At 29.3% G+C, this 17,502-nt stretch overlaps 1 protein-coding gene across 1 annotated transcript; it reads left to right on the top strand.

Moving 5' to 3' along the window:
• Positions 1-1,569: 1,569 nt before the first annotated feature.
• Positions 1,570-5,100, top strand: LOC118067009 (zinc finger protein Elbow-like). Its single transcript, XM_035083516.1, has 2 exons — positions 1,570-2,259; positions 3,468-5,100. The coding sequence occupies exons 1-2, from the start codon at positions 2,197-2,199 to the stop codon at positions 4,956-4,958; spliced, it is 1,554 nt and encodes a 517-aa protein (XP_034939407.1). The 5' UTR covers positions 1,570-2,196; the 3' UTR covers positions 4,959-5,100.
• Positions 5,101-17,502: the final 12,402 nt, after the last annotated feature.

The raw sequence follows: 17,502 nt of genomic DNA, 5'->3' as shown, positions 1-17,502 counted from the left end.
AACTCTGTACATTTCCTGTTCCTTTTTCAAGTAAATAGCGGAAGTTATTTGTTTGAGTTTTCAACCAAGGTGTATTATTTAAATACGAAAAATATGTAGGCTTCATGTAGTTTTCAGAAAGTTGTAATTCATCATAACTTATATACAATAGATTTTTGCAAATAGAATATTCATCTATAAATCAATTCAAGTTAGATAAATACAGCTTTAATAACTACAAAATCTACACTTTGATGAATGATTGAAAATTTTAAAAAATAATTTGCAGCTTAATAGCTGTTGGTTACAAAGCTTTGATTCTGTGCTTATTGAATAAAAAGTGCATTTTAGATTTCTTTTAACCACATTATTCGCGTAGTAGTGAAAAGGATGAAATAACAGAGAAACTGAAAAATTTGTACCAATAAATTGATAAAACAATTGTAAATCACTCTGAATGACAAATTTTTTTGTTACACTTTTTTTTTATCAATAAAACTTTTATTATTCGAGCTTTTAATGTAAATATACACATTAAAATCATTTTTTTTCAACTATCATACTTAAAATAGTATTTTTCTAACCATCCAATAATATATTCAAATCGAATTAGATATAGCCCTATGGGGTTAAAATTATGATTAAAGTTTTAAATTTAGAAAACTCATTATTTTCCCTAGTTTAGATTAAATTTTAATATAATCAATACCGGATGTAGTCCATTGGTTTTTAAATGACTATTTAATAATTAATTAATCCATCAATTAAATTTCACCTTAATAGCGAGTGTTAATGAGAGAATATTAAGATATTCTGTGCTCCCAATAAAAGAAGAATTTCAAAATTTTTCTTATTCTTTAATAAAGTTAAATATTCAAGGGGGTTTTATTAATGGCCTTTAGAAACTTTCAAAATTAATTACAATTACTAATAAATAATAAATAAATTCGTTAATAAAGTTTTAATAAAAAAAAAGTATAAATGAAGACATCAACATTGGCTGCATTCTCGATAATGATCCATTATTCTATAAATTAAGGCAACTTATTTAGTTTCAATGTAAAATATTTAATAAAATTTTATGGATACTTGGTGAAGTCTTAAACTCGATGACTGTGTCTTAATAATTCAGAAACTGTTAAGTACAATCAAACTTTAATCGCAAAAACTTTTTAGTAAACAACGTATAAATAAATAGATAATGAGTATATTGTAAAGATGATAGTAATAACTATAAGATTGAAGGTGATACAAAGGGTGAGCAAAAAAATAGGTGAAGGAGAGATTGAAGATGAAGGGAGGTGAAGAGAAAGAGACTAGGGGTTCCATGCAAGTTGACACGTCGTTGGCCGGGTCGGTTGTGCTCGGTAAAAGTGTCGGCAGGGCGCGAACCAACAACGACCGCCGGGACACGACCGACACCGTGTCGTGGTGGCCGTAGGGGAAAGAACTCATGGTGCGCAGTGGGGGAGGTTTCCCTGGGGACTCGTTGGGGAAGGAGAAGCATCAGCAGTGGAGTCACAGTACACTAGAGTAGTGGGGTGAAACGAGAAAGCTTGACTTCCAACTGGAGAACAGTCACGGCTTGGAGTCCGCATTGACAAGTTTGTTGGTGGATTGTTGTAGGTTCTTATAATTAGTCGCTAACAGTTTTACTACTTTTCATCGCCGTCAAACATCATAGAAGTGTAAATTAACTACTTTTTGTGTTTTTTCATGTAAAAAAAAATTAATTAAAATAAATGAAACTCTGTTTAAAATTGTTTATTAAATTTAGTAATAAATGAGTATTTATTTATTCCACTGTTTAAACATTTAATAATTAAAAGAACCAATTATGCAGTGAATGGAGTTTAACTAATTAAAGGATTAAAAAAAAATAAAACAAACAATAATTGAAGCGAAAATCAGTTGGATATGAAATAAATAATTCAGTTTAAGTAATTATTTATAAATATTGCAGATGGAAAATAAAAGAATTAGTGAAAAGTCCGGATTTATATGTTTGTTGTCAGATAATCTGAAAATAAAAAAAAACACCACAATTAATTCATTTACTTTATCTTTATATAATATATGCATACAGTGAACAGTGTTGGTTGGAATGTAGTGATTAGTTTGAAAAGTTTGTAGAGATATAATCGAATGGGTAACTTGTGTATGACAAATGTGTCAATAAATCATTGATGAATTGATTAATTGAGTTTTCTTTGTAAAATGTTAATGTCCAATGCAAATCAGTATCTCCGTCCGGAATACCTCACGCCACTACCAACCACGGTTAGTTAACTATTTTAATATTTAGTATGAAAATTTAATTATGTAGTAGATTATTATTGTGCCTATAGAACATTCATTATTTATTCTTTGAAATGATTATCTTCTATTAGCTAACATTATCATATCTCTTCTGCTTTAATCATTAATTATACACATTATCTATAACGAGTAATTTGTTTATTTAAATCAAACTAATTGCTAAGAAATTTTTTTAACATTTATTTTAATTGTAAACGAGCTACTTTATAGAATTACTTTTTTAAGAGAGTTCGTTAATTCATTCATCTATACTCCATTTTGCGAGAAAAATACGTTAACTGAAAAATTAAATGAAAATTAATATCAATATTTTCTGAAGATAATTATGTCGATTAAATTGTAGTTAAATAAATTAAGTATTTTCAATAGAATTGTTGATTGATTCAGTAGAATACTTACTATAAATCATTAAAAATGTAATGATAAATTGATGTTCATATTGAATTATATTCTAGTATTTCAAAAATAATAAATTATAAAATAGCACTGGTAAAAGGTTAAAAGTAATACATAAAATTATTTCATATCGCGACGTTTGCATGATCGTATTATTTGAATTGTAAAAACTCATAAATGCATATGACATATTGTAACATACAATTTACTTTAATGACTTTTTGTTTAAAATACGTTGTAAAGAAGAGAAAAAACTCCATAAACTCCATATCTAAATACCAGGAAAATTATGACAAAGTTGTGCATCCTGCATCACGTAAATGAATGAATTGTTAATAAATGTGATTTTTTAGTAGTACAAAAAAATAACTAGGTTATTCAAATAAGATGTATCATCAGATAGATTACTGAAATTTTCGTTACAAATTATACTTTGCTCTACAAAATGTATATTTTGTTAATGTATACCCGAAAATACCTCTTTGAGGGAATACATGAATAATTTGTAAAACACTATTATATACATATATGCATTTTAAACACAATATATGAATATATAATTTTTGAATTAATGTTCTGTAAACTAACTTATACACATAGCATCAACAAAAACCACAAAGTACGCCTGGTATGAATATTTTTCAATAAATTATTATTATCATTTTATAAATGATGGTGAATAGATATCTCACTATTTTACTCCATTCAATAAATCCAAAAATATAGACGGAAATATTTTGCAATAATAGTAATTAAACCTGTTATCTTTCTAGTTGGATGCTAAAAAGAGTCCATTGGCTCTACTAGCTCAAACATGCAGTCAAATCGGAGCAGATACATCATCAAAACCTTTGCTGACATCATTGGACAAATCAAATTTAAACAAACCATCAAAAACTGGAGAAAAATTTGAGTCGAAAGACAAATCGTCCCCTCATGCTAATATTAATGCATCAGAGACTGTGAAATCCAGCTTTAAACCATATGAGTCATGTGTCACCAGAGACAAAACATCCAGTCCTGAAGAACCTGTACGAGCACCTTCAAGTCAATCAACGTCAGGTCGATCAAGAACACCAGGAAATAGCAGTAAACGATGTTCGAGTAATCAGAGTGCTTCATCAGCAAGGGCGACTACTCCTCAGGGTCGTAAAACTGCTACGCCAAATGGAAATGAACAAACTCGTGAATCACCGGCATCAAGAACCAGCAGTTCAGACATTTCATCATCGCAAATCTACCAAGTTCCACGAAGTGATAGTTCTCCTTATCTAAAACCAACATTCAGCCCCTCGCTGACAATTACTGATCCGTCGATCAAGGATTTCCCTCTAGGGACGTTTAAACCTGGTTCAAGTGTCAGTTCAAGTATACCAACAGCAGCTGCAGTTTCTTCAGCTTATCTCAGTTACCCACCCCAACTGCCTATTGATGTAATGGCAAGCTCATTAGTCTCTCAGCATCACGCTACATTGAAAAATGGGTTGGGAAATTCATTTCTAAGCTATGCACGTGTAAAAAACTCATCTGGAACAGAAAGCCTCGTTCCTGTTTGTAGAGATCCCTACTGCACCGGCTGTCAGCTTAACTCTCATCTACTTGCGGCAAGTTCAACCGCTACGACAACGACAGCGTCTACAAACAGCAAATTAGTGAACACAACAACTAGTGTCGGTATTGGTAATGTTAACAACCCCAACCCATCCTGTCTTGCTGGTTGTGTTCAATGTGATCACAAACCCGTTACAAATCTGTACGGATCAGTGGGTTCTGCTGCTCATGTCAATGCAATGGCTGCCTATGCACATGCACAATTAGCCGCTTTAGCAGCAGCATCACAACTACCCTACATTTGCAACTGGATTGCTGGAGATACTTCATACTGTGGCAAGAGATTTTCCACTTCCGAAGAATTGCTTCAACATTTGAGAAGTCACACCAGTGTATCAAGTGATCCATCTATCAATACTGCTGCTGCTCTATCCTTTTTCAACCCAACAGCTGCTGGACTACCTCCAAATCACCCTTTATTTTCTAGGACGTATCCCACTCCACCTTTAAGTCCACTAGCGACAGCCCGTTATCACCCTTATGGAAAAGCTTCCCCTTTATTACCACCCTCGTTATCCTCTCTTGGACTAACAATACCTCCAACTCCTCCACATCCTGTGGCTGTTGCTGCATCATTACCTCCATACTTATCACCCTACTCCCTCTACAGTACTGGTCCACGACTTGGCGCTACTTCCAGCCTTCATCACTGAGTGCTACTTGACTTTTAACATCCAATTGCACTGGGTTCAAATGTCTAACTGTGATTTTACCGGGTTCGTGCTTGTAATAATAGCGATCCTGTCTGTTGTATTTTTTTTCTAGTAAAAACTTGTCTGTGAAATATGAGATAAAAATAACATATGTATATTATGTCATATTTTGCTTACTTTTTTTTAATAATCCTGAAGTATTTTAATAAATTCATTCAGTAATATTAGTTTATAAAGAAAATAAATACTTTTAATTATCAAATATTATAATTTTTCAATTGTTTAAATTATTTGATGCTATTACTTAACAAGTATCGATTGATTTGTTGATAAAAAAAAATGCTTAAACATTTTTTCATAAAGTATTAATACAATAAATCTACAATCGATGTCAGATAAACAAAGATGTTAAAATATTTAGCATTCAGAATATAAATGAATAATATTAATAATAATGTTATTTTTATTGATTAACTTTTGACAAATTGTTAAAAGCTAGTAATAATTATTTTTCTATCCAAACACTCAAATAATTAAGAATCAGTTTAGTCAAACGAATTTTTAAAAATTAACAAAATGATATGTCATAAAGAATTGGGTCATCATTATTACTATTAAGTTCATAAACACAATCAACAAATAAAATATTTATCTTCTTCAATTTAAATATTTTTTAAACGAAAATCGTTCGACATAATTGGAGCGTATCATTTTGCTCTAAAAAATAATTTGGCTCAATTTAGTATACAACTAGAAAATTATTAAATTGATTCAATATCCAATCATAACTCAAGTTAATTATGGTGAATTTGTTCATAAAAACTTTGAGTTTGTATGTACAAACTCTTTAAAAACCAATAAAATATGTGGTTATTTCAAATATAACTACAATCATATGACAGTTATTCAATGTCTATTTTTTCGTAACCAAAGTTTCAAAAATGAAATTGTTACATTTAAAATAATAATACAACATTGTGTATCATCAGCATATTCTGTATCAAAAAAATGTGAATAATAATTTATCATGCACATAGGAAAAAATTTTTGAAATTATGCCATGTAAATAAATCAATCATTCTGAATATAATGGATGATGATTAATGATTATATTTAATAAAAATAATATTAAATAACTAATAAATATGTACATTTCATAAATCTTAGGCATTTTTTCCATGCCTTCGACACTTGCTCACAAAGCCTAACTATCTTTTAATGTTACATAAACGGCATTATATTTCATCAATAATAACGAAAATTTATAATAAATTTTTGTCTCATCCAACCCGAAGTTATATTATATAAAAAAATAAATAAATGTCATTATGTAATTTTTTATTGCATCTAATTGATTCTCTATTTGTGTTATGTTGATTTGTTTATAAATACAAAGATTTTTCTCATTAAATTGAGTCTTCCGTTATTTCATTTTCAATCCCTCCAAAATTAATATCTAAATACAAATTAATTATTAATCTTTCACACTTTTTCACTTTTAAGTAAAAAAAAAAACTAATTTCATTTAACAAATTATAGCTGAAAACAGATGGTAAAGTAAAAAATCTAAAAAAAATAATCACTTGCCGACCACGGCAAAGATACTAAGCATATGTTCCATTAACTATATAAATTTGACTCAGTGATTCGCTTAGCTCAATTATCATAGCTGTTTGCACACACATTTTCTCATTAATTTTTTTACAATCGTAATTAATATCTGTTGGAAGATCCATGGAGAGAAAAAAAATAAATTCGACAAGAGAAGTCGTAAAACAGAAAAATGACTCGCAACTTTTTAGTTTGACCCTTTTTTGCACATTAAAAAATCACTAAAAGTACCTTTTCGCACATAAAAGACTAAAAAAAAACCAACTACTCCATCAAACATCAAATAATAATAATAGACTTCACCCTTTTTTATAGCAGCAACCAAAGATTTATTATTTAATGGCTAAATTTACTTGCTTTTTATGAGATTTGCAATTTTAAAAAAAATAATGAATTCTTTCATTTATGCTTAAAATAATATTTTTGATTACTTGTTAAAACATAGATCAGTATAAAAGTTTAATAATGAAACACTGAAAAAAAATGTTTTTTGTTTTAAAAGTAGAATTACTTTGTGGGTGATTTGAAATATTTCCTCTTCACTATTTGATTTTCATTACTATTTAAGAAATATTCATTAAAAACAGAGTATTAATGTAGAATGGCTTTTTTATTTTAATTGCTTGAATAATATTCCATAGAAAAGCCATCAGGATAAAATAAAATCATTATGATGGTATAATAAAGTGTAATCATGAAAAAGAAATTACAGAAAATTACTGTCATAAACTCAATACTGCAACTACATCTGCAAGTAATACAAAAACGATTTATTATTTATTATTCATATATTCTGTGTAAAAAGTATTATAATGATTTGTTAAGCAATTCCCTTGTTTCTCACATATCATTTATATATAAAATACCGTGATGTGAGAGAGTCGATCCAGCAACTGGACGTTCCATGAAGAGACCAACCATCAATTATATCTGTTGAATTATACAAATGTCTCATACTATGTCAGTTATTACAACCTATTACTTATTATCATCCCCTTATTTTCCTTCTTCTTTACTCCGTGTATATCTACACTCCATCATGTAAATATAGACATTAGTATTTTTTCCGGTTACATTATTTCTCGTTAAAATAATTATGATTACAATAAAAAGTTGAACTAAAATGCCCTGATGAGTTTGATGCTGATAACTTTATTCAAGAGAATTATTTCTTATCGAGATTAAGTTAGTTTGTTGCATGATATATATTTCCTCGTTTATATGTAATTCTACGAAGAACGATGTACTTGAAGTTTCAATGGTAACTAAACTGTAAATCGAAAGTGTGTTAAAATAACACACCGTGACCATGTTCAATGTTATATTGCTACACACAAACTATAGATCTTTATAGTCACTTCTGACACACTTCAAGGCGTATTAAAATCTATAGTTTATTTATGGAGTTTAACATTCAACATGTGTAGATAAGTTTACTGTAACACACCTTGGATTTACAGTGATTGTCATCAACTCTAGGACATTTTTAAACTTCAAAATATTTTTAACTTCCCAGTGGGAAGTTATAGTAATGGGTCCGATTTTGCGAATCGCTAATTTTGACATATCTCCACGTTTTAAGGTCCCCAGAGTTGAATACGATAGTTTTTACGTGGATGTCTATGTGTGTGTATGTACGTATGTGCGTACGTGCGTTCGGAATTATTTTTCGCCTCGATTATCTCGAGAACAAAAAATGATATCGATGTGGGACCAATTGCATTCGACGCGTAATTACGTAACTTAGAACTGAAAAAGTTTTCACGAAAATCGGTAAAGCCATTTTTTTGGCAGGATTGAGAAAACAGCATTAAAGACGCTATAATAGTCAATAATATGGAATTGTGTTCATAACAATTGAACATTGTTACTAACAAGTGATTATTGATCATGGTAATATTTGAATAATAAGATTTAAATTGTTATAAACAATAAAAATCGGGGCCCTTTCTATATATATGAGTACTTTTAACGCATAATTTTTTCGTTTACTAAAAAAATGTTACCAACCGTATGCCATAAATGAACACATACTTTTTTCGTGTATAACAATGAAATTTGTTGTAAATAATGAAAAAAAGGATCTATGAGGTATATTTGAATTCTTCTAACGCACAATTTTTTATTTTACTGAAATAAAGTAACTAACCATATCAAATGAATAAAAACAGACTCATTTCGTTTATAACAATTCCATTTGTTATAAAAAATGGAAACGGGTTCTATTCAAATTGTTTTTTGATTTTTTCCACTGGGAAGTTGGTCGTGTGGACCTTTCGGGTCGCACCCAGACCACTGCAGAGCACTCATATTTCATGATGATTTTTACTAAAAGTAATTGAAGAACGGATTATTTAAGTGCAGAAATAAGGTTTGCTGCAAATCGTAGGGTTGATATTTTCGTAAAGACTTTTAGGCATCTTCAGAATGTTTATATAAAATTTCAGTCCGGTCGACAATTAACAACTGTCTTTTATAAATTGATGTCAATTGTCAAATTTATGAAATATATTCAAGGATTATTTCAATTAATAAGAATATAAATGAATAATTAAATTGAAATATTTTTGATTATTTAAGACATTTGTGACAGAAATAGTGAAAAATATTTTTCCTAAATTTTAAACAAACTTTAAGATGGTCTCATACTGGATATTTTTTTTTGCAATGTTATTTATGGATATTAGTTGGTTAAATAATTAGAAAAAAAAATAATCTATGTAAGTAATGTTTCATAAATAATAAACCGTAAATAATTGAGTTATCGTATTAAAAAGTACTCGATTAACGAATATATTTTGTTCAGCTATAAGGTATTTTGTTTATTTTCCATTTCCACGATTTTCCACCAGAGAATACAATAATGTATATCCAATGTGTAAATCCACTGACTAATTTTCTACTAGATAATAATTAGCAACACGCATCATTCATTGTTTGCGTGTTAAAACGTCAAATAAAATTATTGGGAAAGTTCTTATTACGTTGACGGTAAAATATAACTTGAAACTAATTTAGACCATCATACAGATCGTGACGAGAATTGATGTTAGTGGTTATAAATTATGTATTTCAATTATCATAATTAAATTCATTACTTTATGATTTTTATCAAATTTTTTTCTGTTTAATTCTATCTTATAGAATCATATCCTATTCTTTTATATTACATGATATTAAATATTTTCAAGTGATAATATGTTGTTAGTAAAAAAAAATAATAATAAGAAAGTGACAAGATTGTCATCATTTAATTATAATACATGTTGAATAAAAATTATCACTTCACAAATCTTTTCATTATTCAGAAAAATAACTTGCTCGTAGAAATGAGTAATAAAAAAAATTGTATAAATAATAATCGATTATCCTTACAATTTATCAGAAAGATTTTTGCTATATAAAATATTGTCGGATTGATTTTCCAGTGCAATTGAAAAAACGCATAATTTGTTGATTAAGATCAAATAAAGTAATTCAATAATTGAATGAAGATTTTTTTGAAACACAAAATAAATAAAATTAACAATTATTTGAATTAATTGGTCTTTCTAATTACTTAAAATACTCTGAATAATTTAAAAATGACTCCAAGAGTACTGTTTCTTAATGATTAAAATTTATATCCATAAAAATGAGCAATAAACGATTACATAAATTAATAGTTTATTAATATAAAAAATAATAATGTAACTCATACAATAATTTTTCTGTTTATTTCACTGGCACCCGTTGAAATTATTCGTCGTTGAAATTATTCGTCGTTGAAATTTTATGGAAGACTATAACTAAACGTTACGACTATAGAATCTATTTAGATGTGTAAATCAATTTACAATAAAATTGGAAACAGGCTATAGGAGAGTTAAGAATATATGTATACATTGCTATACGTTTGACCATCTTTTTTAAAGTCGAATGCAACGTTGCTTTAGATTTACATTTATACTTTACGACAGAGATATGTATTCCGATTTATGACTGCAGTGTCCGTAATGCCTCCAGCCAAATTACTGACTAAACGATCTTTGTATTTATCGACTAAATCATTTATCTCTTTTCCGTGATTGAAGTCTACTCTGCAATCATTCTTTTTCGCACTCAAGTTTGTCGATTTTATTAGTAGGTGTATCATTATGTTCCATGAAAAGTATGTTAGTTAGTTCAGACAATGGTTTCACAGACAAGTCATCATTTTTTTCTTCCGTGACATTTCATAGGAATAATTTATGTAATTTTACTTTTTACTATCTTTGTATTGTATTTATGTAATTAAATGAAATAACAGAAAATAATTATTTGTCATTAGAGAAAAAAACGTTTCTAAACCATTTACTTGGTTTTCTATTTTAGTTTCAAGTCAAATAGCTGAAAAAACAAACTACTAACAACAAAAATGCCATTATTACTTTTTTTCTCACGTTAGAATACTTTTTTATTCAAAAATATAAATGAAAAATCTCTTCTCTCGACAAAATATTTATTCTTATCTTAAATGATGATCGACAGCAGAGAAAAATTTTTTAGAATTGATTAGGACTGCACTTTCATTTATTAATATAAAATAAATATGTTATAGAAATTTATTTTATTTGATATAAACAATTGTTTCAAAATTATTTTTCAGTTTTTCTGAAAAAAAAATCAATGTTTTATATCAGAGAAGCTTTTTTAATACTTCCATCAATACTCTCATTAAGAAATCAGTTTTTTAATTAATTAACGTTCCATTTTTGATAAATTTACTGGTCTCCATGAGAAAGATTATTTTATTGTACACAGATAACAGATTTCTTTTCCCCTTTTTTATGAGATGTACTAAAAAATATCTAATTTCATCAAAATGTCAAGCTTTTACTAATGAATTTTTTCTACCCACTTATTTAGTACAACATAAATAACAATATAATTTTATTATCTGAAGCCGATGTATATACAAGGCGTTAACATTAATAATGTACCTCAAACCATATCAACAGCTGAGACCCAGTAATTTAAATCAATTTTATATTTTGAGTGACCTATTGCTTACAAAACCATCATCATATCTATTAAATATATTCTTTGAGTCCAGTGGGTTCAAGTCATTAAAGTTGTTTTTTTTCGCTAAACCCACTGAATACAAGCCATTTAAATTGATTTTTTTTCTTTGGACCCCCCTGAGTCTGCCATAAACTCTGGGTATGAATCTGAATTATGGAATTATATGACGCAGTAACTCATATTCTTGAAACGTATAGAGTGGGCTCTAACGTGACCTACCCCTGTCTCCGCCATTTAAATCACATACGCTACATTCACTTGCCGGATCTCGCTTTTATTCTCTTTCTTTTTCTATTGTGAATGTTTCTGCTCCTTTTTCCTTCTTTGTCTTTTTTACTTGACGCATTTAAATCTTTTTTTTCATTTTTGCATGCACATTGCAGTTTTCGGGAGAGATTAAAATTTTTTATGCCATGTATCATCAGTATTTTCACCGTAACAAATATTCCTGAATTGGTGTTGTCATCTAATCAACATAATTATAATCACAAGAGAGTCAGATAATAGTTCCACCATAATCGAATTATAGTCGAACAATAATAAAAAAGTTTTTCTCTTTTTTGTCTTTATTCTGCCTATAATCTACTCGTAATTTGCTTCTATTTAATGCTATTTTCATAAAAATATTGTAATGCTACAATTGTGAAATAAAATGTTGCATGTTATAAAACAATATTTTTTATAGCATCTGAATTGTTTAGAATCAATTCAATATCATAATTATCAGTTTAAATCAAAGAAAACAATACAAATATACAATGTTAATATTAATTTAGAGTTATAATCACAATTTGCTAGTTGAAAATTGTTTTCGTTGATGTAATGATAATTAGTATGAGTCTTTAGAGTCACACTGATTTTCCCTCCATTTTTATGGAGTGCCATGTAACCCACAGTTTCTTTTTTTCTGCAATTCAAAAGGATTTTTATGTGTGTATGTAAGGATCTAGGGCAGATTTACGGGGAAAAAAGCAGTTACGAAAAAAGTCAAAAGACGAAATGAGAGAACAAAGGTGGCCAACAATTGCCGGTGATAGATGATCGACCTCCACTCTCTGACAGCTAGCCATTAGTTGTAATCCCAAGTTTCTACCGCCTATATCTTCCTAAGGATCTCAGGGGAGGACAACGATTGGTTGCTCTTTTCTTATATGTATACCTATTACCCTATACCCATCACCTCTTTTCACTGCTCTGATAGCCTAGTTCACATATTTCCGCACGTATTCGTTGTTAAACTATCACAAAAGTCATGAATCATACGAGATATATTCAAATATTTATGAGAGTCATTTTTCATTTTCATTAGAAATTTATCTTTGAAATATTTTTTTTTCGAGAACTCTGTCTGTTAATTTACATGATTTAGGAGTACATGTAATATCATCATTTTTACAATACTTTATGATTAATATGCTTAATACTATTATGAAGAATAAGAAATATGATAAACGTTAACGTTTATCGTATCGAATAATAAAGTGTCTGAGGTTCATGTGGATTTATCGAATTTTTTCCTCTTTTAGAAATGCCATTATAACGATGGACTCAGCGATATTACGTGCAGAGATAGACAGATAGGTACATACATATTGTGAGTTGACTATGACCAATACTGTGTACATTCAGTATCCGGAGCTGTCCAGTTCATGAGTCGACGAGTGTCACAAGATAAACTTGAATGTCAATCGACGTACAGTCACCAGACTGTACAGTTTCTACACCTATATTACTTCTGCAACTTTAGTAGCCCGTAGGTTGATAAATTTACTTTAACAACTTCAACTATTTAAATATCTATTCCAACAATATAACCATTACCTATCATTCTTTTAACCCAATAATTTTTTTTACACACCAATATGTTAAGGCCTACGAACAATTTTCATGACTGAAAAATGATTTATTGCTTCAAGTATTTCTTAATTCATATAATAAAACTTAATCATTTCGATTGTAAATCTACTCCAAACGACAGCACAGTTGCAGAGAATTGTAATTTATTATCATTAAAGTCGTAAGATATACATGAAGAATAAAAATAAAAAATTGTCAAGGTTGACAAGTGTAAAAGCGTGAGTGCAGATTAGAGAAATGTTAGAACGTACAGGAGAGGAGTCAATGGGATTAGAAGGGATAAAAAAATGAATGCGAACACCTAAGAGAATGAATAAAAAAAATACAAAAGATCGTTGAGGAGGAAGTATGGCGGTACAGGCCAAAAGTCAAGAAGATGAACAGAGAGGATAACGCGGGGTTAACGGGGAGACGTGAACGAAGAGATTAGAGAGGCGGTGGCCCGAGGGCAACTGGAATAAATCACCCTCTACCATCAGCAACGACGCCGGCACTGACACCAGCTCCTGAACTAGGCATACAGTACTTCTGCAAGCAAACTATCCGAGCTACTATTGTAGACTCTCTGTATACTATATTGTGTATACGAAGAGAGGATTCACAGCAGAATATACGCTGAGGGACGAGAGATATACTGCATCCATGTACACCATCGCGATTAATAGCCAAACAAATGTGCTTCGACATTCAGCTATCCTAAACCATGAATAGCAACATTCAGCTTTGTTGTATCCTGTTCTAAATGACAATCAATGATAACTGTACATGTTGTTTCAGAACACCTTGTAGGGTAATTCTAACAATGATAAATTAATGTTTGCAAATCAATTGTCTAAAATCAATTAGAGTGATTGTTTGAAAAATCATTGAAGAATTATGTTTGTTGATTAAAGTTTAAAAATAAACACGTGAGTGATTTGATTAAAGAGTAATTTGTGAACAGTTGTAAACAGGATGAGAGGCTGGTAGCTACTGATTAATATCTTGTTTACACTTTGATATTTAGGCTAGATTTAATTGGTAGTACATTGCAAATCCAAGTTGTAGACACTTTTAAAATGCTAAGCCTCTTCAATATTAAATACCGTAAACAAACTATAAATTTTTCACACACTACGAAACTCATAAAAAGTGTCTACAAATCATGCATAGTTTGTTAACGGGTATTTTACATTGAACACACTTTACGCGTGTTATTTTAACACGTATGTGAAATCCTGAGATTTACAGTGTATCAACCAATTATTGATGATTCATTTCTAAACATCAACTATTTGAAATTTTTCCAAATCATTTAGCGAATTAATTTTGCTTTGTACAGTATTAAAAAAAGAATGAATTATTTTACATAAATTAACTAATTGAGTTGAGTTTATTGAAAGCATTACTTTATTAATTTATTGATTTTTAATCTCAAGTCTGTGTTAAATCTTACAAGTAATAAATGTACAGCTAATTTTATTTAAATACCTCATTATTACTATCACAATTTCGAGAGTGAATGAATAATATAATTCCATCTGAATGTTTCTTAGTCCAACTAACAAATGACTTCTTACCATTATATTCAATATTAACATTCAATTCCATAGATTATGCGTACACAAAACAAGTAGCTTCTCTTTTCACTACAACGTTATCACTCTTCATCTTGAGCAGTGATATATGCCTATTTGCTGATGCACAACGCGCAATAACTAGTTTGTATCGGCGAGGCTATATAATATCTTAATCTAACGATCTTATCATACGCATTAAGAAGGAAATATATGGAAGTGACTTTAGTGTCTCATATATTAAGATTAGTCAGTCGGCACTTGCCATTAACATTTGCTATTACGGCCATTAGCATTAATTATAGCCGGGTTTCTACACTACGAACCATAACTTATTCGTTTATCTTATTTCAAATTTTTTCGTATATATTATAGCATTTCTCTTTCTCATACACATCTCTGATTTCATCTCCTTATATCCAATCAAAACTCCATATGTGCTACTTTTTTTTCTCTTTTTATTTCTCAACATTCACAGCTGTTATCATCGAACCAAATGATATCGTTTCTGTCCCGCCTTTGAAAATTATACTTTATTTAACGTGTTTACGATTACTACTGTTGTTATTGTTATTATTCGTTGAACAATAATCGAGAATGAATGCAATAGTAGATATTAGTATCAAGAAATGTACAATTGAATAATCGAAGCTATGAGATTAAGATGATGAATATCGATTAAGTTTGCATGATTAATTATCCTAGTTGGCATTCAAACGTCATCACTATCTTCGGGTCCTGATGTATACCCGAAAATTTATTACTACTCTACCTCCGCACATCATTAGCATATATTCAAAATACATGTTAATTTTACAATCATGTTTGAGTCGTGAAAGTCAAATTATGGTTGTTATTTCATATCATTTTCCATATATAGAAACTCGTTGATAACTCGATTATTATTAAATTAATATAAAATGCATTATCGAGTACAATCAATAAACACTTTCAATAAATATTACATTTATTCATCCGGAAATTAATTTAAGTTTGATCACATATTTGAAAGTAAAATCATTTTTACGATTATATTGATTTCTAGATATAAACAATGTACTTTATGGACCATTTTAATCTTAATTTAAACATGAAAGTATCTTTTTGAGGAAGTTGTTTATTTTATGTGATGAGTCATTCGAGAATCTATATGTCAAATAAAAAAAGTAATTGAACTTTAATGAGTAAAATTTTTCTCCAAAAGTTAATATATTCAAACATATTAAAGCCTTATAAATTTTTTAATCTCACTGGAATAGTTTTTCCTATTGATTATTGAGTAAAGGAGTGTAATAAAAATTTTATCGATTGAATCAACGATATTTTAAATAATGAATAACAGTAAAAATAATATTCGAAAAAACATTTTGTTATACTCTCAAAAATTGTTATTTGATGATTTTTAATTCCTAAATTTGTTTTAGTTATTTATAAAATTTTAGCTATTATTTTTATTTTTTCATAAATTTCAAGCTTTACTTACATTTAACCACCTAACATCAGGTTTTGGAACTCACTGTTACTGGAAGACGTCCACTAACAAGAATTTAACCAACAGGTGTTGGTACGAATAATTCTTTTTCGATTTTCATGAAAAAAAAATTTTCCACGATGTCAACTTGAGTATTAGAGCATGAAAAATAAAAAGACTGAAGTCACCCACTCAACTTTTCACGCCTTCTTAGCATAATCATTAAAAGATTGAAAACTGATTAAATATTCACTTGACTATAATTTACTGATAAAAATATTTTATCATCAATAAATTGACTACTTATAAAGTTATTTTTTGCATAGCTTTCTCTACAACACATCTAGCTGTCAACGTGTCATTAAAATATTATGAGAATCATTGAATTTGCACCTTCCGGTGAGTCATACGTGCAAGTGTATATTGATGAAGTATAGAAGATAAAATAACAGGATCAGTATAGTAGCATATATAATGTAAGGCACAGAGACAAAGTGACGACGCACTCACCATTCATCTTCTTAGAGTCCGCACTCATCGGATATACTAGAGTCCCGATCAAGTCGCTAATTCATTGCACGATTCACGTTCAAAGGCGGCTCCGCTTCAGTCAGCATGTCCGACAAAGGACGTTGTTTATTCTTATACACGACGAGCCACAAGATGGTTGCCCATTTAACCAGCCGTCTATCAATCAACGTACAAGGATAGACAAGTCCTCTCAATATAAAAAGAGCCGCGTTTGCCGGTAGCTTTTTTCCATTAAAAACTCCAGATTCTATTAAATTATACACAGTTCTACTATTTTTAATCTAACAACAATTTTGCAATGCTTTAAGCTTACCGTTTCTATCTCCTTACATTAACAATAGGTTCTCGTACTTTTATTATTATTATTGTCGCATAAATAATTCATTACAAGTGAGTTGTTACATGAAACTTATCTTCAATTCGTTTAATACTTAATATCTAATTCATTTCAATCGTTATTGGTTGATTGAAACTT

Source organism: Chelonus insularis, unplaced genomic scaffold (genome assembly GCF_013357705.1).
Source record: "Chelonus insularis isolate UGA/USDA-ARS -01 unplaced genomic scaffold, ASM1335770v1 contig_359_pilon, whole genome shotgun sequence".
Classification (NCBI taxonomy): Eukaryota; Metazoa; Arthropoda; class Insecta; order Hymenoptera; family Braconidae; genus Chelonus; species Chelonus insularis.
Note: the sequence above shows the minus strand (reverse complement) of the source record. Positions and strands in the feature narration are given on the sequence as shown.